The 23688-nt window shown below is 38.5% G+C and overlaps 1 protein-coding gene across 4 annotated transcripts; it reads left to right on the forward strand.

Moving 5' to 3' along the window:
* Positions 1–691: 691 nt before the first annotated feature.
* Positions 692–11177, forward strand: LOC107766694 (pentatricopeptide repeat-containing protein At2g03880, mitochondrial). Of its 4 annotated transcripts, none has more exons than XM_016585525.2 (6): positions 692–3936; positions 4446–4627; positions 8235–8518; positions 9776–9838; positions 10402–10502; positions 10583–11177. In XM_016585525.2, exon 1 carries the CDS (start codon positions 864–866, stop codon positions 3810–3812), a length of 2949 nt encoding a protein of 982 aa, XP_016441011.2. In that variant the 5' UTR covers positions 692–863; the 3' UTR covers positions 3813–3936; positions 4446–4627; positions 8235–8518; positions 9776–9838; positions 10402–10502; positions 10583–11177. The 4 variants fall into 4 exon arrangements, with proteins under 4 accessions (XP_016441011.2, XP_016441012.2, XP_016441016.2 ...); XM_016585526.2 differs by having other exon boundaries at positions 700–3936; positions 4427–4627; XM_016585530.2 differs by having other exon boundaries at positions 700–3936; positions 8364–8518.
* Positions 11178–23688: the final 12511 nt, after the last annotated feature.

Here is a 23688-nt window from a genome sequence, read left to right on the forward strand (position 1 = left end):
GCTCAGTCACATTTGACCTAATTTTCAGCACATTATGAATGTAACTTGTGATGACCTTTGCCAACTTTTGTTCCACAACTCACTTGACTTAAAACATAACACACGACTATCATACGACTAAAATAACTCATAACTTAACCTCCTCATCATTTTAATCACCCTAGTCTCACCCCAAAAGTATGTGTTATAACATTCCAAACTTGTCGACTTTCGACGAAACTTATTTTCTTCAATTCGTTTAGCGTCTAAGCTTTTCAACCCTTTTGGTACTTGTTATTCATGATCTTAAAGATTTGTAACCTCCAAGATAACATGATGAACTTACGTTATGTACTTTCAAAAATGATCTTATTTCCGAGCTTACATCAATTGGCTTACGACGTACCCTTACGTACGAAAACATGGAATGTAACAATAATATTTGACTAAGCATATTTAACATTTAATTAATTAAGATATGCACTATTGGTCTTCTGCTTGCGTATTTTCACAAATTATATATCTTATTACATTATATAGTACTAAATTGAAAAGTACCTATGCTTAGCCATATATTACAAGGACTAATACTAAGATATGCTAATTATAATTAAGGACCAAGAGTGTTATTATCCCAATCAAGGTTTAATGCCCTAATGTGCATAAAACTTACTCCAATAATTTCAATTCTTTTACATGGAAAAATAGCACTACTCCACTAGTTAATACTGGCTATGTTGTTTGTTGTTGTTTAACACAACCTGTCAAAGAGGGAAAAATCAAACACAACTTATCCTTCGGACCTTCGCTCCGGCGAGCAGAGTTTTGCTATGCAGAGTTTCATCCTGCTAGCTCCTCATTGAAGCTGTTGCTTCTTATTTTTCATGGAACTCGATTTTCTAGCCGCACACATGCGTAATCCGCCACCAATATTTCGAGGCATCTTTTCGAGCCTTTATCCAGTGCCTAAAACCTGTTTGATATTATGCCCCGATAAACCTCAACTGGGTAATATTTCCCTCTTTCCCTCTGTTCACTTTAGCTGTTTCTCATGCGCTGCTCTACAAACAATTGAACCCAACTCCTCATCAGTTGAAAACCCAAAACTTCAATATTCTTTTGGGTCTAAAAGGTTGATTAAGGAGGTGAAATATGGTGCTAAGGAGAGATTTTTGATTCTGAACAAGAAAAAGGGGGTTAAATGGTACTCTGAAATGCTCAAAGATTATGCTACTAAGTTATGTTTGAAGGAAGGTAAAGCTTTGCATGGTGAAATCATTAGGAGTTGCATAGAAACCGATTCACATTTATGGGTTTCTTTGATTAATTTTTATTCGAAATGTGGTGATTTAGTTATGGCGGGCAATGTGTTTGATTTAATTCCAGAGAGAGATGTTGTCTCTTGGACAGCACTGATAGCAGGGTTTATAGCTCAAGGGTATGGCAGTAAAGGTATTTGCTTATTTCGTGATATGAGGGGAGAAAATGTTAGGCCTAACGAGTTCACTTTGGCGACAGTTTTAAAGGGTTGTTCGATGTGTTTAGATTTGGAGTTTGGCAAACAACTACATGCCGAGGTTGTTAAAGTTGCTGGCTTTTCGGATATTTATGTTGGTTCTACTCTTGTTGATTTGTATGCTAAATGTTGTGAATTGGAATCTGCTGTTAATGTGTTCTTTTCCATGCCCGAGCAGAATTCGGTGTCGTGGAATGCTTTACTTAACGGGTATGTGCAGGCTGGTCAAGGAGAGGAGGCTTTGAGATTGTTCTCGAAGATGTCAGATTCAGAGATGAGGTTTAATAATTATACTCTGTCTACTATTTTGAAGGGGTGTGCCAGTTCACCCAATCTGAGAGCTGGCCGAGTTATCCATTCGTTGTTGGTCAAAATTGGGTGTGAACTTGATGATTTTACAAGCTGCAGTCTTGTAGATATGTATAACAAATGTGGTCTGCAAGATGATGCCCTGAAAGTGTTTTTGAGGACTAAAAATCCTGACACTGTGGCATGGACTGCAATGATCAGCGGTCTTGATCAGCAAGGACAGAAGAGGGAAGCTGTTCAGCTTTTTTGCTTGATGAGACATTCAGGTTTGAGGCCTAATCAGTTTACACTAGCTAGTCTTATTAGTGCAGCGGCTGATTCAGTGGACTTAATTTGTTGCAAAAGTATCCATGCTTGTGTTTACAAATTTGGTTTCGACTCAGAAGAGTGTGTCAGTAATGCATTGATTGCAATGTACATGAAATTTGGGTCTGCTTTTGATGGGCATCGTGTATTTTCTTCTACGAGTAATGGGGATATAATTTCGTGGAACTCCCTTTTGTCTGGGTTCCACGATAATGAAACTTCTTATGAAGGACCTAGAATCTTCAGGAACTTGCTTGTGGAAGGTTTGAGGCCAAATATGTACACGTTCATCAGCAATTTGAGATCTTGTGCAAGCCTTTTAGATGCCACTCTGGGGAAACAAGTGCATGCCCATGTAGTTAAAGCTAACCTTGGTGGCAATAAATATGTAGGAACTGCTCTGATTGATATGTATGCCAAGTGTGGGCATTTAGATGATGCAGAAGTGATCTTTTACAGATTGAGTGAAAAAGACATCTTCACTTGGACAGTTGTCATTACAGGTTATGTGCAGTCTGATCAAGGAGAAAAGGCTTTTCGATGCTTCAATCAGATGCAAAGGGAAGCTATTAAACCCAATGAGTTCACTCTTGCTAGCTGTCTGAGAGGTTGTTCTGGTATAGCGAGCCTAGACAATGGGCAGCAGTTGCATTCCTTGGTAATAAAGTCTGGGCAGTTCAATGATATGTATGTGGCTAGTGCATTAATTGACATGTACGCAAAATGTGGGTGTATCAACAGTGCTGAGTCTCTATTTAAGAGCGTGGAATCCTGTGATACAGTGTTGTGGAACACAATTATATTTGCCTACTCCCAACACGGGCTAGATGACAAAGCATTGGAAGCATTTAGAACCATGTTAAGTGAAGGTACTCTGCCTGATCGGATTACCTTTATTGGTGTCCTTTCTGCATGCAGCCATCTGGGCCTGGTCAAAGAAGGAAGAAGGCATTTTGATTCAATGAAAGTTGTGTTTGGTATCACTCCTTCGATTGAGCACTATGCGTGTATGGTTGATATCCTTGGCCGTGCAGGCAAATTTGATGACATGGAACACTTCATTGATGATATGGAGCTTGCTCCTAATGCCTTGATCTGGGAGACTGTTCTTGGAGTCTGTAAAGCTCATGGAAATGTGGAATTGGCTGAGAAAGCTGCAAACATACTTTTCGAAATTGATCCAACAGCAGAGTCAAGTTATATATTGTTGTCCAATATATATGCTATAAAAGGGAGGTGGGCTGATGTTTCAAAGGTTAGAGCATTAATGTCCAGGCAGGGTATCAAAAAGGAACCTGGTTGTAGCTGGGTTAAGATTGATAATCAAGTCCATGTCTTCTTATCTCAGGATGCTTCGCATCCTAGGTTAAATGATATCCATAAAAAGTTAGAGGAGCTGGCTTCAAAAATTACTGCTGCAGGATATATTCCAAACACAAACTATGCACTTCATAATGTCTCTGACAAAGAAAAGATAGACAACCTTTCACATCATAGTGAAAGGCTAGCTCTAGCTTTTGCTCTCATGAGCAGCAATAGAAATAGTACTGCCAGGATCTTTAAAAATCTGTGCATCTGTGGAGATTGCCATCAATTTATGAAGCTGGCGTCAATCGTAACAAACCGAGAAATAGTTATTCGTGACATTAACCGCTTCCACCACTTCTCTCATGGAATGTGCTCATGTAAGGACTATTGTTGATTATTGACTGGCTAACCCATCAGGCAACCACAGCTGCAACAGATTAATAGTGCTTAACTGAAGTTCTAAATGCAATTCATGATAGTTCAGTATGAATATATTACTGACATGGCAAAGTAGTGAGGTATTTACCAAACTTTAGTAGCGTTTCACTGTTATGCAGAGTATAAACTTCGATCTTTGTTCATCTTTTCTCCGTGGATGTTGTCGTTATTCTTATATTTTTTTTTTTTTTTATTACCTTCTTTTTTCAACTTAGTCTGAAATATATGTTTACCCTGTGTTAACTTTGACTTGGTTTTTGCGGCTGATCACCAAGCTATGTTGAAGTAAGCATTTGATTGTGAATGTTTTATTTTCCTTTATCAATTTCTTAACGTGGGCTGTCCAATCCAATTCTTCCCAAGAAAATTTTTTCTTGTGTTTGTCGGAAGTACCAAGCTGTTTTAATTAAGTAGCTATTTTGATGCATTCTTTCTCTAAAGTGACCAAAGTTCCTTGATCCTGAAAAACCTTGGTTAAAAATTCTAATGATCTAGCATATTCTTCATTTGTTAGCTTCAGTCTCTGCCAAGGTTTTTTTTCCTTGGACGATCTTTCTAATTCGAACGCAGCTCTTTCTGTTACCTACAGGACTAATAGCTGGGTTAATAAGTTACCTGAAGGGACAACAACAAACCCAGTATAGTCCCACAAGTGGGGAGAAAGACAAATAGATCAAAAGGTTAATCAATCTCTGAGGACTGAAACAAGGTGTGTGAAACCTCTGTTAAGCTTATTGCAGAAGGTGAAGAAACTGCTCAAGTAAATCAGAGGTACTCACGTTTCCCTTTTCTCCTATTCCATGTTTGAGACCTCTGTTAAGTGTGAAACCTCTGCTGTACTCAACTCACTTTGGTAACTGCAACGATATCTGAACATTTCCTGCCATCCACATTGTTTAATTTTTGAAATGCCTCTGAATAAAGTTCTTTTTCTATCAGAAGGATGAAAAGAAGATCAACTGATATTTCTTTATTATTAAATGTAGAAAACAATATCACCGGTAGGGAACTCCCAACTACATATTACACAAAAATTTGGCCAATAATGATTTTGAAATACTGCAATTTGACAATTCATAAATTAATGCTTTTCGTATCTTCACAAGATGAAGAGAGTTCCTGCTCCCTGTTGTTATAGAGCTAGACGTGCTTTCACATCTTCTTAACATTAGATGGCTGAGAAGGTCTTCCAGTAATGGAAAGAAATCCACCCAACTCCAGCTTCATGTATGGTTGCGTGATGCCATGGAGGGTAATCCTATTTCACCTCCTATAATCTTGATGGGAATTAGGATGAGCTTTGCTAAATAAAGAAGAATTGGTAGAGCTAAAGTCCAGGTGGTGATGGGCCAACATAACCCAGTTCACCATATTAAAAAAGCCAAAAGAAAAGCAGCTTATTAAAGGTTCCAAACTCAACTATGGCGAATAAACACAAGCGTTGGTGAACTGAATAAAGTTACTGATATTTCTTTATCATTAATTGTAGAAAACAATATCACCGGTAGGGAACTCCCAACTACATATTACACAAAATTTTGGCCAATAATGATTTTGAAATACTGCAATTTGACAATTCATAAATTAATGCTTTTCGCGTCTTCAAAAGATGAACAAGAGAGTTCCTGCTCCCTGTTGTTATAGAGCTAGACGTGCTTTCACATCTTCTAACCTTAGATGGCTGAGAAGGTCTTCCAGTAATGGAAAGAAATCCACCCAACTCCAGCTTCATGTATGGTTGCGTGATGCCATGGAGGTAATCCTATTTCACCTCCTATAATCTTGATGGGAATTAGGATGAGCTTTGCTACATAAAGAAGAATTGGTAGAGCTAAAGTCCAGGTGGTGATGGGCCAACATAACCCAGTTCACCATATTAAAAAAGCCAAAAGAAAAGCAGCTTATTAAAGGTTCCAAACTCAACTATGGCGAATAAACACAAGCGTTGGTGAACTGAATAAAGTTCTTTTTCTATCAGAAGAATGAAAAGAAGATCAACTGATATTTCTTTATCATTAAATGTAGAAAACAATATCACCGGTAGGGAACTCCCAACTACATATTACACAAAAATTTGGCCAATAATGATTTTGAATTACTGCAATTTGACAATTCATAAATTAATGCTTTTCGCGTCTTCAAAAGATGAACAAGAGAGTCCCTGCTCCCTGTTGTTATAGAGCTAGACGTGCTTTCACATCTTCTTAACCTTAGATGGCTGAGAAGGTCTTCCAGTAATGGAAAGAAATCCACCCAACTCCAGCTTCATGTATGGTTGCGTGATGCCATGGAGGTAATCTTATTTCACCTCCTATAATCTTGATGGGAATTAGGATGAGCTTTGCTAAATAAAGAAGAATTGGTAGAGCTAAAGTCCAGGTGGTGATGGGCCAACATAACCCAGTTCACCATATTAAAAAAGCCAAAAGAAAAGCAGCTTATTAAAGGTTCCAAACTCAACTACGGCGAATAAACACAAGCTTTGGAAATAAACAAAAAGTGTCCCTATAAGCATGTATGTATAAATAGTTTGAACCTATTCTAAGATAAGATTCAACATATAGTTGCATCAAATATCGAATAGAAAAATAATCTTTCGTATTACATTGGCTAAACCCAACAAGGACAAGAAAAGAAGCGTTGGAATCGAGTTCTATTGACCAAACTGAAACCTTGTCCTAAGTCCTAAGGAAAGAAGTTTGCACTCGATAACTCCACTTCCTTTGCTCCACTGATACTAGGGGTGGGCATAAAATCCGAAAAAACCGAATTCCGAACCGGACCGAATTAATTCGGTATTTCGGTTTCGATTTTTCGGTCTAATTCGATATTGCAATTTCGGTATTTTCGGTACGGTCCTCGGTATTAGAATTTTGAAATTTCGGTATACCGAAATACCGATTTTTTAAAGACATTTTCTTACTGCCCCCAACGCCCAGCCCACTGCCCAGTCCACTGCCCAGCCCAGCCCAGTCCACTGCCACGTCCACTGCCCAGCCCCGAAATACCGATTTTTTTAGAAGACTTTAGTTGGACAATTCATCCATTTTCACCTAGCAAAATATTATAAAAAAATCACCAACATCCCCTTAATCACCACTGATAACAAAAAAAGTAATTCCATTTCATGATATATTTATAATACTAAAGTATAGTTCTTAATGACATCTTGATCATATCCCACAAATATATGAAACCTCCTTTTTTCCCCTTTGAACATTCACGAAGAACACATGAAACACGAAATATAAAAGTCTTGTACTTATTTTTAAAAAAAAAATAATTATATACTTCAAAGAGAAGTATATAAAGCAGCCACATTCAAAAAGAAGACTCTTCTTAGAAGAGGATACACATGATCACACAATTATATTGAACTAGCCCTGATCCTACATTTCTGAAAAACAAACATAGGCCATTGATTTAACTAAGTATAGAATAGTGAAAATATGTCAAGAGGATCGGACTGGAGATAGGCCATTGGTTTTGATAACTCCTTGTGTTTTTGAATTCATTGTGAATTCTTCAGTACTACAGTTTCCTCTGTGTTTGAATGCCAAATTGCCATCGTTGTGAATTCATTGAATCAGTGAATTGTGAATTCATTGAAGAATTGTGCACGAAGAGGGGCAGAGAGATGTCAAGCATCATAAGTTTATTTAGCGATTATTAAACCGAAACCGTACCGAACCAAAATAAAAAATACCGAACCGTATCGGAATAATTTGGTACGGTATTTGGTATACACAATTGATAAACCGAATACCGAACCGAAATACCGAATGCCTACCCCTAGTCTGATACCAAAGATCAAAAAATTCCGGATAGAAAGAAGGATTGGTTAGCGAGCAGTCAACCACTAGTAAAAAGGATCCTCACATATTGTGAATAACCATATTCCATCACTTTTTATGTGGGATGATCTGATTGGCTGTACTAGCTTAATATAAGCTATGCACTGTTCAATGCAAGGAAAGCCATGCAAATAACAGGCATAAGCTTGTCACATTTCTTTGTGTTGAACCCCATACTCCTACAATGAACGAGTTAGGTATAAGAAAAACTCAAAGGCTGGTCGGGTGAGGTCATCCAGAAAGAAAACAAAGTTGACCATGTCACTGGAAGCAGACCATAGTTTTGCTTATCCTTTTATGGCTTGTCTCTAGAGTTCAAAATAAAGTCAAATGGTTGCAATCAAGAATTTTCCCCATTTGATGGTGGATCTTTAAACATTTTTTGATGCTATAGTTAGAATCTAAAGTGGTCGAGAGCACATAAAGCCTGGTGGTGTTCTCTAGGCCTGTTTGTGAATTAGGCATAACACTAGCAATTTTTTCTTCCATATTTCTATTATTATAGTCTTTTGCAACTTTTGTAGGGTCTGATTCTGAATGTTCGTGGCTTTGTGCATAGCTTTTATTGGTGAATACTGAATAGTTTGTACAAGCTGCTCGATGAAGAGTTGGTGGTATCTGGCTTCTTACATCTTGATGGGACTGCTATACAGATTGACTTTGCTACACCGAATAAGAGGCGGAATGTCATGAACTTCGTTTCAGTGTTGGAGTGTACTTCCAAGTCAAACCAAGCCTTGGAGTATACCAAATAGCAAGTGTCTGTTGTTGATAGAAGCATAGTGTTTAAAGAAAAGATGACCATAAGGTTGGACATCCCTCTTCCTATTAACAATTTGTTCTTTTTAATCTGATTGGTTAAACCTTTCTAAATCCTCGTTTTAACCCACTTCTCCGTGATTCAAAGGTCAGTTGTGAAGCATAGCATGTTCAAGTATTCAGAAATCAACTGCAAATCTGAATCATTTGGTCTGTGACCTGCTAGATCTTTTATATCAACAAGACCTTAGAATCTCATCGGCTTCAATAGTTTGTCTACATCTGTATACTAGTTGAAATTTGCATAATCCATGTAGTTCATTGAAAAAAACTTCATTCAGATTTGGCCTTATGAACAGTTCTGTCATTCAAAATACATACAGTTCAATAGTCAATTTAATTTTCCCTCATTCCGCACTCTAGAATGAATGTCCTGAATCATCATTTACTTAACAGGTAGTCTTGATGATTTGGTTGATGCTATCTCCTACTTGGTTTTTTAATGGCATCAATTGTGTACAATGTCTTTTAATGCATTGAACGGAAGATGCTCGATTCCTTTACTTACAAACAGGTCTGAGTTATGATGCTGTTTTGTATAATAGGGAACCTTCTAGATTCATCAGATCATGCACGTATTATCATCAAACCTTGCATATTATTTTCCAACAGTACTATGTGAAAGAATTAGTCAAGACAAGTTTTCCAACTTTTCCACAAAAGTGAATACTTACTATAAAAAAGAGATTCTGATTAATAAACTTTCCATGCTAATGCACCGGCAAAGTTGGGTCCTGGATTAAGTGGGTGTAGAGTGAATTATTACTTTTTTTATGACAATGGGTTAGGACTTTGGATAAATATATATGATTTTTTTAACTGCATTCACACCTCGAGCTAGAAGCTGTTGATGGGCCCCCGCCTGCACCTGCTGCCTTCAATATAGATGTGCTCATGCTCAAAAGTCTTAAGAATTAATACCGAGTGAAAAGTGTGGGAGAAGAGGAAAAGGTATAGAAAATTCAGCTAGTAGCTGCTGAAAATTAGAACATAACCTATCCAGGATATGCAGCTGTCTGTTTAAAATTCATAAATGTGATTGTTTTGAGCTCGCACAAAAATTGCTATTGTGCTAAATATGATTGATATGAGCTGTGAGCTTTAACAAACTCTACAACAACAAACCCAGTGACAAGCTTTAACAAACTCTGCTTTTCCAAAACAAATTTCCATTGAAATCTGTTCTTTAATTTTATGGTCTGAATTATGTTTTGTTCATTTTCTTTGTTTTTTCTTCTGTTCACAGGCTTATTTCTTCTCTCTCTGTGGCACTGTTTTTGCCGAGGGTCTGCCTTGAACCGTTGAAAAGGTAACTTTGCAGAGGAAAAAACAGAAATAGCAGATCATTAGGTTTTTCAAATTAGTAGAAGAGAAACAAGACTTGACCCTATCTGGGGAAGTTTCTTGCTAGTTATATGCAGTATTCTCTCCACCAGGTTAATCGACCGATATTATATCACTCTGTTGCAGTAGGTCTAAATGACTTGTCGCAGAAAAGATCATCTGGGTGGGATATGTTCGAAATTAACTTGATTCAGAGATAAATACGGTTGACTGATGAAAAATGCATGGAGAAAATAGGTGAATTTCATTGAGTCCCATGCCATAACATTAAATGTTTGGCTAATACAGTGTGACTATCAATAAATATTAATCTTGCATAGAATGATGCAACGGAAGCTTGTAAATTGACTTAATCACTTCTTCTTTACTGAGTATATCTTGTTTGTTTTTCCCTCTTCTTTCTACTGTTGCTTTGCCCTAAACTCCTTTGGTTCTTCTCCAACTACTGATGCAAACTCTTTTTCTGGTTACTTTGCCTCTCTATTTTTCATTGTGATTTATTCTCAAGGCTTGTATTTTGATGTATAGGGGGTTCGGAGGTTCGTATCACATTGAATCAGCTGAATGGTCTGCTGCAAAGCCTCAAGGAAAGAAGAGAGAGCAAAAAGATAGGCTAAAGAACCTCGCAAGTAAGTGGTCTTCTTTCTATTCTATGGCCTTCAACTACTTGCTAAGATTGGACTTGACCAACTCTATATGTACATGCCAGCTCTGTGCTTGATAGGCAGAGAATAGGAAAGAGGGAAGAAATGTCACCTCAATTTTAACTCTGGAGGGACCTGATCTACTGAATAGCTTCTAACAAGCTGGAAACAAGGGATAAAATTTGCAATTGGTTTACTCTCTGGTTGAACGCCTTCTGTTATTTGGTGCCAAAATCCATTAGCTATGCTGTTGTACCTCACAAGAAGACCAAGAGGGAATCCCTCTTGCTTATCCCCATCTATCTCATATGAATCCTATTATATCTTCAGAAAGCATGAACTGATGATTAACCATGGTTTAAATACTATTCTCGGTTAGTTATCATGTTCTCTTATATGTGCAGATTACCAACTGCATGATTTAGCCTAACTTGGTGCAGCTGGTGTTGCTTAGAATGTTGTAAATCTCAGACGTACGCAAGAGGCAACTGTAATGTAACACTGCATTACTGTTTTGAATTTTTAACACATTTAAAGAAGTTTTTTTGGTCCTTTTTGGCGTTTCACTTTTTTAGGCATTGTTCTTTTTGCCATTTTCACTGTTTAACTGGATTGCATAAGTATATGTAACAAATTTTCTGGGTTGCTTTTATGGATGAAGTACCAGTGCTTTTCTAGGCTCAACAGCATATGCTGGCATGATGTAGATTTGATAAAGCAACTATAAGAAACAGACTGTGTCAGTTTCCATTAAGTAGTTTTCTGAAGTTAAACAAATGGTTACTAAAGTTCACTCTCCCTTCCTCCTTTTTTGAAATGAATATACATAATCAGGTCCCTCCCCCTTTTATCATGAAGCTTTTCGAAGCGGATCATAAAGGAACTAAATATCATATAGAAGTCCCTCTTTGTATTATGTAATACTAGTACTAGTATTCATGCCTGTGCGTTGCGCGGAGAGTATTAAATATAATTTTCTTATAAGAAAATATTGCGGGAAAAATGCGACACACACAAGAAGCATGTAAATGATATTATTTTATGAACATGTAAATGCACTGAATTTTTATTAAATATAAAATGCAAATTTTATTATTTACAATTTTTCAAATAATAAAATTGTAATTCAAGAAAAATAATATAATTGAAAAAAAAAATCAGGATAAAGTTTGCATTTAAAACATTTAAAAATAGTTATCATCTTTTTGTTTTCTTCATGAAATAGCAGATAATGTTATTATATAAACCTGTCAACGGATAAATATTGAGGCGACAATATAAAAATAGATTAGTAATAATATAATTAATAGGCTGAAAAGTTGCATGGTTTGATAGATATATATCCCTTAGGAACATTTTGGCGGCCGACCAAGAAAACTTGTTATGGTGCACAATTTCATTTGTATATTATTTGTACCAATTGTCACCGTTTGTGAGAATGCTAAAATCTGTTGGCATAGTTTGGATCAGATAGAATTTCTGAGAATAATAGATTTTTTTATTAAGAAGATGTTGGTGATGGAGTTACGGGCAGTAGATCTTTTTTTTTTTTTTTTAAAAAAAAAGACGTTGGTTTTGGGGTTAGGTGTCTAGGGATAAGGTAATTACTTATCTTTTGAAATATAAATATTAAATTAATTTTTATGCATTTTACCGCTTGCATAATTTTACAGATTTTCGTGTTAATAGTTACAAAATTACATCCAACTTCCACATAATTTAGCAACAAAAATCATTAAAAAACAATCCGCTTCTGATGTAATTAGAAATGCCGCATTTCACAATCATATTATGAAAATTAAACACACTAATTCTAAACTAATTAATTTTATTTTATTATTTATTTATCTTATCCTAATATTGCCAATTATCTTGAGCAACACCAAGTGACTTATTAGGCTGCCACTTGGCTAAATGTAGATACTTCAAAGAAACCACAGATAATTATTTGCATAGGAGAACGTGGATAAGAATAAATTATAGAGCTAGGTTAGAATTGTTGTTTCAAGTACACGTTTGGGAAGACATCAGTCGTGGGGTTGAATTTTTGGGTGATTTATTTGTTCTTCCATTTTCTTATTTTTGTGTAAAAAAAAATATTAAGTATATAAATAAATTACAAACTAAAGCACAAAAAAATGTGGAAAAAAATATTAATTTTTTTTGTTGTTGCATTGGAAGTTATAATAAATAAATAAAAAAAATGTTAAACAAACGTGGAAGGAAGTATTAGTTGTTCTTAAACGTGGGGAAAATTGGCATTAATTTTTTTATCTTAATTTTTTGTCTTCTATTTTAAAATAATTTTGGAACTTTTGTTAGAGTTCTATCCTAAAAATTTAAATTTGACATGTTATGGTGATGACACTTGGCATCATGATGATATATTGGGGATGCAGTTAGGTGGTGTAAAGAGCTGCTGTCTCATGGCTTTTTATTGCTTTCTATCATATTATTGAATCATTTATTACTCAATTATTGCTCCAAAACATTGTTATCCAACATCACAAGTATGGTATTCTTTATAAATATACTAGATCTATTGACTTAGATTAACCCTTTTCACTATAAATGTGATTGTATAAAAACCTAGATCTAAATTTTGGCTCATATAGTTTGGCGCCGTCTGTGGGGATTTTTTAGTCAAGTTTTTAGTTTCCATCAGATCTATAACTCACGCGACTTGCTAATCTAACAAACTGCAAAGATTATCCCTTTTCTCTGTGTATACGAAGATCCCATGGCAGGTAACCATAAGAACAGAACAAAAGTGACGGACAACGTCCCACTTAACCTTATGAATGTCATCGATGAAGAATATGACACCCAAGATGAGGAGGTGACCCCCATGGCATCCCCTAGGTAAGGGGAGTCACATACACCTTTCAGCAGTACAACCAAACTAAATGGAAATAGGGGCTCTATGTCCACAGGAGAGGGGGCACTACCCGCTACGAAAAAGCTCCTCGAAGCATGGTTGACCGACACTCTAGTCAGCGTGATGAGTAAACAAGCCACATGCACAACCACAAAAACCCCGAGGGTCCATGCAACACAGCATAGGAACGAACGAGACGACCAACCCAGCTCTCCTACTTCAGGTAACACTCACGCAATTGTCGACAATGGAGGTGACAACATCCTCGCTGTTGTGTTGAAAAGAAAGGAGGAAATGGAAAACGATAAGAAGGCACTCAAGGAACAAATGAAGAATTATTAGGAACGGGTTCGAAAAGATATGCTGGCAGGTTCGTGGAGCAGCCATATAGGGAGGAAGCGACCCCTCATGCCATACCAAAAACTTTCAAGATGCCCACATATCTACGAATTTACGACGGAACGACCGACCCTAAGGATTATGTAACTCACTACGTCACCGTTGTAAAAGGAAATAACCTCGCTAAAGAGTATGTGTCCTCCATCTTACTAAAAAATTTGGTGAAACACTCACGAGAGGGGCATTGACATGGTATTTGTAGCTACCGGCCTATTCCATAGAAATATTCGAGGAGATGGCTGACAAGTTCGTAACGACGCATGCATGAGACAAGAAAGCTGAAACAAGGGTGAATGACATCTTCACCATCAATCAATCCCAGGGGAGGAACAGAGGGACTTCCTTGCCCCATTTAACAAGGTAAGGATGACTCTACCCAATTTCTCCAAAGGAATGGCCGTAGCAACCTTATAGAACGGTCTGAGTAGAGAGGGTTCAAGGGAAACCAAAAAGCTATTGAGATGATTGATGAAGTACCCACCGACCACTTAGGACGAGATCCAAAATTCTTATTGTGTCGAGATCAGGGTAGACAACGAAGACCTCAACAGGCCAACTCGGCGACTCATCTCGGTACAATCCGAACCAAGAAAAGAATGTAGGGACAATGCGAGGAGAGACCATCTAGTATCACGGCTAGGCATAGAACAACACCAACCCTATGTTAGAGCATCCATCCCCTCATTCCGCCACGAAGACGGCCACTATAGGCCGAGATCGGGCACACACAAGAATGATCGAGGTATGCCTCCCTTACTATCTGCTCATAACTTTTGTGTGTCACCTACAAAGGTGGTCTACACACTTAAGAAGATCGGAACGAAGGTGAAGTGACCACCAAAGATGAGGTCCGACCCAAGCACCAGGATGTCTGACGCCTTCTGCGAGTTCCACCAAGAATGTGGACATAAAATGGAAGATTGCCATGCTTTGAGACTAGAAGTAGAGAACTTGATGCATTAAAGATATCTCAAAGAATTACTCAGCAACAAAGTCAGGAACACCTTGGCGAGGGGTTGAAAACGCCCAAGTCCACCGAAGCTGCCCTCACCAGCTCGCACCATCAACATGATTATTGGTGGCAGTGACGACGCCTCCATCAACGACATCAAATTCACCGCCACTCAAATCAAATGATCAATCACCCACAAACGGTATGACGAACTCGAAGAAAATATCATCTTTGATGATTCAGATGCCGAAGGTTTGACTTTCCCTCACTATGATGCACTTGTCATTACTCTGATTTTAAAGCAGAGCATGCATCATCCATCCTCGAGTCCTCGTACAGATGTGACTTGAGGACAACTATGGATATATCCCATTAAAGTAGTCCCCTCCAGCTTGTACCAAATGATCAAGTTCCCAACCCCAGGGAGATATTCAGCATATGAGGGAAACAACACGCATCCCGAGAATGCTATCGGATCGCCCTAGATAACACGACAACCCAATAAAAGAAAGAAAGGGAAAAAGAAGCATAGCAATCAACAAGGTTGAGGTCTCTGCAAGTCGAAGCCAAAGATACCATTACGGACCCAGAAGTGGTCAAAGCCGAAGGATCGACCATAGAGGACCGCGATCCCGTCTAACTAGATCACAGTGACCCCAACAAAAAATCCTACATCGACTGCAAATTCTGAGACCCATGTCAATTTAGTCAATTTTAAAAGCTAACACAGATTTGTTCGCCTTTAGCCATGCAGATATGCCCGACATCCCCAAGGAGATATCTAGGCACAAGCTAAACTTCGACCCCTTCTCCCCATGGTAAGGCAAATCCGACACAAGTTCAATCCCACCATCAACGAGGTCGTCCACGAGGAGGTAGAAAACTAGTATCCAATGGCTCTATTGGGGAGTCAAAATACCCCAAGTGGATCACCAATATGGTAATGTTCAAAAAGAAGAATGGAAAATAGAGGATGTGTGTGGACTTCACCGACCTGAACAAAGCCTGCCCGAAGGATTCATTCCCGTTACCACACATCGACCAACTCATCGACGCGACAACATGACATGAGTTACCGAGTTTCCTAGACGCCTACTCAGGCTACAATCAGATACTCATGGAGGAAGATGACTAAGAGAAAACTATGTTCATCACACACAAGGGGAACATACTGCTACAGGGTCATGCCATTTGGGTTGAAGAACGCGGGAGCTACCTATCAATGACTAGTCACAAAGATGTTTAAGAACCAGCTCAGCAAAACCATGAAAGTATACATCGACGACATGTTGGTTAAATCCTTAAGGGTCGAGGATCACATCGACCATTTAAAGGAAACATTCAAAATATTGAGGAAATACAGGATGAAACTAAACATTGAGAAATGCATGTTCAGCGTAACTTCGGGTAAGTTTTTAGGTTTCCTGGTATCACAGCGAGGAATCGAGGTCAACCAAGATGAGATTAAATCCATCGATGGGATTTTGAAACATCTAACCACTAGAAACAAGTCTAGAGGCTGGTAGGTCGAATTGTTGCCCTGTCCAGGTTCATCTCGAGGTCATCTAATAGGTGCCACAAGTTTTTTAACATACTCAAAAAGGATAACAACCTCAACTAGATGCCCGAATGTGTACAAACATTGAAAGAACTCAAGTGATACATGTCGTCACAACATTTGCTCTCAAAGCCCGAGCTCAGAGAGCATCTCCTCGTCTACCTTGTTTTTTCAAAAGTAGTAGTAAGTGCAGTCCTAGTCGAGAAAACAGAGGTACACAATCTCTAATTTATTATATCAGAAAAACATTTATCGATGTCAAGATGAGGTATCCTCACCTCGAGAAACTGGCCCTGGCCCTTGTCGTAGCTTCACAAAAGCTTAGGCCATACTTCTAGTGCCATCCAATCTTGGTCATCACCACTTTTCCTTTAAGAAGCATATTGCACAAACCCAAGCTGTCGGGGAGGCTGGCCAAGTGGGCGATTGAATTAAGTGAACACAACATCACTTATCTGCCTCGCACAACAATAATATCACAAGTGCTCGCTGACTTTGTCGTGGACTTAGTGTCAAAGCGAGTCTTAAGGTTGAGAAAGAAGCCACCGAACACAGGACCTCTGGGTCCTACACACCGACGGTGTGTCCAATGCCTACAGATCTAGACTGGGACTCGTGCTCGAGGTTCCCAACGGTGAAGTCGTTCGCTAATCAATAAGATGCCCAAATATGACTAACAACGAGGCTGAGTATGAGGCCGTAATTGCAGGATTGAGACTAGCACTTGAATAGGGATGAGGTGTTTAAGCTACGCTGCGATTCTCAACTCGTTGTCAACGAAGTTACTAGGACTTTCCAAATAAAAGAGCAGAGATTGTAGAAGTAGTAGACTGAGATATATAAATTTCTACCCAAATTCGACGAATGCCAATTCGACCAGATTCCACGAACTCAGAACATCGAAGAGGATGGCCTTGCTAAATTGGCCGCCGCCACAAAAAGCACTACTCCTAGGGATAAGAGCATAGTACATCTCCTCATCTCGGCGTTAGACCACATCGAGGTAAAATTTGTAAAATTAACCTGGGACAGACGCAATTGTATTATAAACTATTTGCAAGATGGTACGCTCCCAAACGACAAAAAAGAAGCCATGAAGATGAGAATGCAAGCCGCTAGATACAACCTCCTTTATTGTGACTTGTACAAGAAGACGTACGGCGCCCCCCTGGCTAAAATTTTTGTCCCAAATCAGACCCAACACGTTCTCGAGGAAGTCTATGAAGGCCATTGTGGCAATCATTCCAGTAACCGAGCACTTGTCAGGTGTCTCATACGGGCTGGATATTGTTGGCCCACCATGAAGAAAGACGCTGTGGAATTCGTAAAGAAATGAAAGCAGTGTCAAAAAACGCCCCAATAATCCACCAAGAAGGTGAACACTTCCACTCTGTCACCTCTTCATGGCCATTCATTAAATGGGAATGGACATTGTGGGACCGCTTCTGCCAGGATGAGGTAATGTTAAATTCCTTTTAGTTTTAACTGACTACTTCGTTAAATGGGTGGAAACAGGCACATTCGCCCAAGTTCGCGGGCAAGAGGTAATCCCCTTCATAGGAAAAAACATCATCTGCCGATTTGCGACAACGTGCCCCAGTTCATGGGAAGAAAAACCACATAGTTTCTCGAAAAATGACACATCAAAAAGGATACTTTCAACTCCTTATTACCCAATCGTCAACAAGCAGGCAGAGTCCTCCAGCAAGTCTATCTTAAACATCATGAAGAAGAAACTCGAGGAGGCGAAGGGACTGTGGCCAGAAATACTCCAAGAAATATTGTGGGCGCACAAAACAACCCCAAAAATGAGCACATGAGAAACACCTTACTCCCTAATCTACGGAACGGAAGCAGTCATACTTGTTGTGAGCATGTGATTTTTGCCCTACGAGAACTACTCCCAGAAAATTCAAAATAAAATAGTTTTGTGTTGCTTGTGATTGATTTGTATTTGTCTGTGCATGTTATTCTATTTTAATTAATGAAAAATACAAAAAAATATATGTGTTGCATTTGCATTTATGATTTAGTTTTGCAATTTAGGATTAATTAAACAGTAATTTGTTTTACGAAAATAAAAAAAATCAAAAAATAACGTACTTCGCATTTTTAGGGTTTAATGTCAAATTGTGTGATTATCTTTGTATTTAATTTTATGTGATATTTGTTTTTAAGAGTTAATTAGCATTTTTAAGTTAAATTTGGTTTTACAATTTAAATTAGGATTTTTAGGATTTTAATTTTGAAGATTAATTTAAAAAGAAAAAAAAATAAAGAGAGAACTAATAAAAGAGAGGAAACAAGATCTGGGCCAAAACCACTAGCCCAAACATGAAACCATCCAAACCCGTTCGAAACTGGCCCAACTAGCCCAGACCCGTCTCCAGCCTCAACCAAACGACGCCATCCAAACCCGTTCGAAACTGGACTTTAGGAGGGTATTTTGGGATTTAAAAGGTTAGAAAATTGTTTAAGTTGAATGGTTTGACAGTAAGGTACTAAAGTACCATTAAACTAATGCAATTGTTTAGTGTTAATGGGGAACAAAACATAATGGTATGAAAGGCTTAAAAGGGATTGGTTAAAATATGTTGCCCATATCTGCTTGAACTTTAAATAAAGAAAAGGGTTAATGGGGAACAAAAACATACTCTAGTGGAGTGCTAAAGGTATCATGGGCAGAATTAGTTTCTTAATTCTGCCTAGTGCTCTTACAGGCTGGCAGGGCCTGTTTTTAGGTTATAAATAGAGTCATTTAAGACAGATTTGGGGGTGGGTTTTTGGGGAGAAGAGAAATCAGTTTTCTTTCGTTTTTTTTTAGAGAGTCTAGGTTGGATTTTTAACATTTAAGAGTTCAGTAATTTGAGAGCAAAAAAAACAGGCTGGTTTTTAATCCTAAAAGGTTCAGTGTTTGAGAGCTAAGAAACTGAAAAGTGAGGTCTTTTCTTTTACTGCTGAATATCAGAACTAGTATTGTTACTGTTTCATTGGTGTTGCTGGTTGGTATTTCTGGGGTTTCAATTGGTTTTTCCTGAGTTTGTTATTGGTTATTTGCTACTGTTTCATTGGGTGTTGCTGGAATTCTACTATTTTTTTTTAAATCTGTTACTGGGTTGTTCTGTTACTGTGTTGCTAGTTATTGCTGTTTGCTACTGCTCTGCTGATCCTCCTCTTCCTCTTCCTCTTCTATTGTCTATTATCAGGTACACTTTCAAATTACACTGTGATGTAGCTGTGAGATGTAAAAGTGAAAAGAAAATGCTCGAGTAGTGGAGTACATAGTGCATCTATAATTTAGTAGATAAATAATAAGTTGTATAGTCTATCTTTATAACTCAATGAAGAATGTGGACTGTGGAGTTTGTATCTAATAAGGACTGTATTGGACCATTAATTTGCCTTTCTTAGTTGTAAATTTAGTAGTTTAATACCAACTTTAGTAGCATAGAATTAAAAAATCAAACTTCCAAGTTAACTATGCTTTTCCCGAATAGTTAAGCATGCCCATTATTGTCAAACTATTTAGTTAAATAAGTGTAATAAGATGAAGATAACATGAGTTTGTTCTATTAAACCTGCCTGTTTAAAATTGTTAGTTTCACTAGCTATGAAGGTTTTAATATTGTTAACAGTAGGTAGATAATGATTGTTGGTAGCCCATTTGCTCAAAAAGTTGAAATATTAGGTTTGGCTTCATCATGTAAAGCAATTGGCAATAGCCTGTGTATGTTAAATCAGACTCGAATCCGCTTCTGTGAGTCGAACGCTGAACTTGGCCCGAATAACGCATGAAATCTGGTCGTAGGAAACAGGCTCGATCACAAGACCATCCTTAAAAATCCTACAATAGAGTTAAGTAAAAATTGGTTGGGACCTTCATTTTGTGTTTAGAGACGAACTTCATAGAAAAAATGTAGTCACTTTAGGATCGTCCTTTAAAATAAACGAGATGAGTCTCGCCAAATAAAACGCACAGATTGCGGGGCCCTCACAAATGTATGTATTAATTACTTAGAACTCGGGATCGGCCGCTTAGCGAACTTCACGGCCATTTCCCAAAATAACCACGCATTAGTCTCTTTAGGCGCGTACTTTAAATAACACTACCTTCTTAAACCCGGGTGCACATTTATGTGACCCAAATCCAAATCTCAACGAAGTCGAAATGTATCGCTATTCACGGGTACATTGATTGTGACGTAGTTCGAGATGTATTTCCACGATGTTGCAAATTCTTTTTAAAACATAATGAATGAGACGAGCCTCGACAAACAAAAAAACACAAGCTGCGGGGCCTTCTATACGTGTTGGTAAAATTACTTAGACTTCGGGATGAGTCGTTTAGCAAAATTTCAAGGCCTTACCCAAAATAATGATACGCTAGTCGCTTTAGGCGCACCTTTAATAATTTACTTTCTTAAACTCGGGTACACATTTATGTGAACCAAATCCAAATCTCAACGGAGTCGAAATGTGCCGATAACCACGAGTACATTGATGTGACGTGGTTCGAGATACGTTCTCACAACATTGTAATTCTCTGTTAAAATAATAATAATAATAATAATAATAATAATAATAATAATAAAAGCGGTAAAAGGTTAAAATTTGCACATAGGTTCAACATGTATTAAGATCAGATAAATAAGTTGAATACGACAGTTGAGCGACCGTGATAGAACCACGGAACTCGGGAATGCCTAACACCTTCTCCCGGGTTAACAGAATTCCTTATTCATATTTCTGGTTCGCGGACTATCAACACAGTCATATTTTCCTCGGTTCGGGATTCGACCGGTGACTCGGGACACCATAAATCTCTCAAGTGGCGACTCTGAATAAATAATAACAAATCTTGTTCCGATTGTCCTTTAAATGGAAAAACTCCCTTATACCTTTATCCTTCGGAGTAAGTGCGTAAAAAGGAGGTGCGACAGCTCTGGCGACTCTGCTGGGGATTCAGAACCAAGAATCTCTGGTTCAGGGTTCAAGAATTCGAGCTTAGATAAATTGTTATATTTGGTTTTATGTGATGTTTTTACATGTTTGGGCCTAATGTGCTAAATGATGCTTTTACCGCTTTGATATTATCTGAACTATATATAAACTGTGCCGAAACCCTTCTCTTCTTACCTCCGGGGATGTGCTTACTGTTTGAGACCCCCTATTCTGTTAGTGTCATACCCTGAAATAAGAAAGAGGCCGGACAAGTTACAAAGCTGGACGATCTCGCGGGTCCCCGGTACGTTGCCCCCTCCTCGACTCGAGTTGTCCGCTCGAGTACACAGTCTATAACAAATACCTAGGCTTTGAACCTAGAATAACTCAAATTCATGCCGGATCCCTAGTAGGAGCGCTTATTTGCATCACGTGCATTTGACTTCGGAGGCTCAACACAGAGGTTGGGTCTGTCTAGGACAGGTGTACCAAAAATGACAAAAGACCGTCTTGATGCATTTTACTTGCTACTTGTGCATTTGTTTGCTTCGGAATCTCATGCTGACCGGCTTTTGAATATTTTTAAGGAAGGAGAGATAGAGGTACGAGGGTTAAAAAGAGTTAATCGCACGTTCTGAAAAAGAAAAAAAAATGTCCAAATAGTGCCGAAACTCTGCCGAATTTTTGAAGAAATGAAAAACAAAGACAAAGAAAAACAAAAGGTTTTTTATATATGAAAAATAGTTTTATTTGCCAATGAAAAGAGTCTTGTTTTCAAAAGAAGTTTGTTTTATCCCCTCGAACTACGAAAGTTTGATTTTCACCGGATGTGAGATACGTAGGCAACCCTCATCGGGTCCAACTTCTCCTTTTGCAAAAATAGCCAAAAAATGGCAAATATTAATTTTCGTCATAAATAAGTCGGGTGAAGCCGTTTTTGTCAAAAATAGCCGATTGTCCCCAAAAGGGACGCCGGAAGGCCGATTTTGCATAAATAGCCACCTTTGGTCATTTTTAAGATTTCGATCGGTTAATCCACACAGCCTTAAAATTTTCGTCCCGGAAGCGTTGAAAGGCTGTGTTTTCAACCAGGTCTTTTATTTCAATTTGAAAAACAAGAAAAGAGTCATAGATAAATCGAGTAATACCGTTTTTTGGCAAAAATAGCTGAATGTTCCCGAAAGGGACGCCGGAAGGCTGACTTTGCATAAACGGCCACTTTTAGTCATTTTCGGATTTTTGACCGGTTGACTCACCCAGCCTTAAAATCTTCGTTCCCGAAGTGCTGCAAGGTCGTGTTCGGAGCCGGATCTTTCTTTTAATCTGTGAAAAATTAAAAATAGTCAATTTGTTGAGTCAAATAAACTTTATTTTTGCTTAATCACCTTAATAAATGTGCAGGATGAGCACGATGCAAAATGAACCTTTTTCAATAATGACTAAAATCCCTTTTGAGTTGTGACTATGGTGGGATGATTTAGGTGGTAAGGGGCAAGATGAGGTCAAGAAATATCTAAAAGGTCTTACGGGCTTATTGGAAATCCAGCCTCGGGGGGATATCATAAGAGCTTTGGTCACCTGCTGGGACCCGGCACACAACGTCTTCCACTTCCCCGATTTTGAACTCACCCCGACTTTGGAGGAAATAGCCGGGTACATTAGAAATGTTGAAGTTCCGATAACGCAAAAATACCTGGTTGCTCCAAGAGCTGTCACCGCGCATCGATTTTTAGATTCATTAAAGATACCCAGGATGGTCTATAACCCAGATTCGGCCGCGGGTTTTTGTAATCCGCGCTTCATATACGACAGATACGGTCATGTCGGAGGATTCAACAATCCGGGGAACAAGTTATGCAGCAAAAGTAACCATCAGAAATGGGATGAGCATAGACGAGTGGCTTTTATGATAACCTTTTTGGGCCTTTTGGTGTTTCCAAGGAAAGACGGAAACATTGATTTGAAAATAGCCGGGGTCTTCAGTACCTTGATCACTCAAAATGAAAGCACTTTTGCACCTATGATAGTGTCTGATATCTTCCGAGCTCTCACAGCCTACAAAGCCAGAGGGAACTTTTTCGAGAGGTGTAACTTGTTGCTACAAATATGGATGACTGAGCATCTCTGCCACTGTTCCCAGCTCTTGAGTTACGGTTCCTCGAAGAAATCTTGCATAGAAGAATTCTACACAAGAATCAAGGGGGTCAGTCTACCCGAGGGAGTTACGGCGTGGACATCATTCTTTCGGACCCTCACCGCCAGCCAAGTACAGTGGATGCTAGGATGGTTGCCCGTTGATGAGGTCATATATATGCCTGCAGCTAGGACCCACTTTTTATTGATGGGGCTCAAGAGCATTAAGCCCTACGCGCCATATCGGTTTTGAGACAACTCGGGAGATGCCAAACAGTGCCACAGGAGGAAGATTTTAGTGCTCAAGTAA

Source organism: Nicotiana tabacum, chromosome 10, assembly GCF_000715075.1.
Source record: "Nicotiana tabacum cultivar K326 chromosome 10, ASM71507v2, whole genome shotgun sequence".
Classification (NCBI taxonomy): Eukaryota; Viridiplantae; Streptophyta; class Magnoliopsida; order Solanales; family Solanaceae; genus Nicotiana; species Nicotiana tabacum.

Excerpts from the sequence above, each read along its gene's own strand:
- LOC107766694 (XM_016585525.2), top strand. The coding sequence starts at position 864 with ATGGAACTCGATTTTCTAGCCGCACACATGCGTAATCCGCCACCAATA.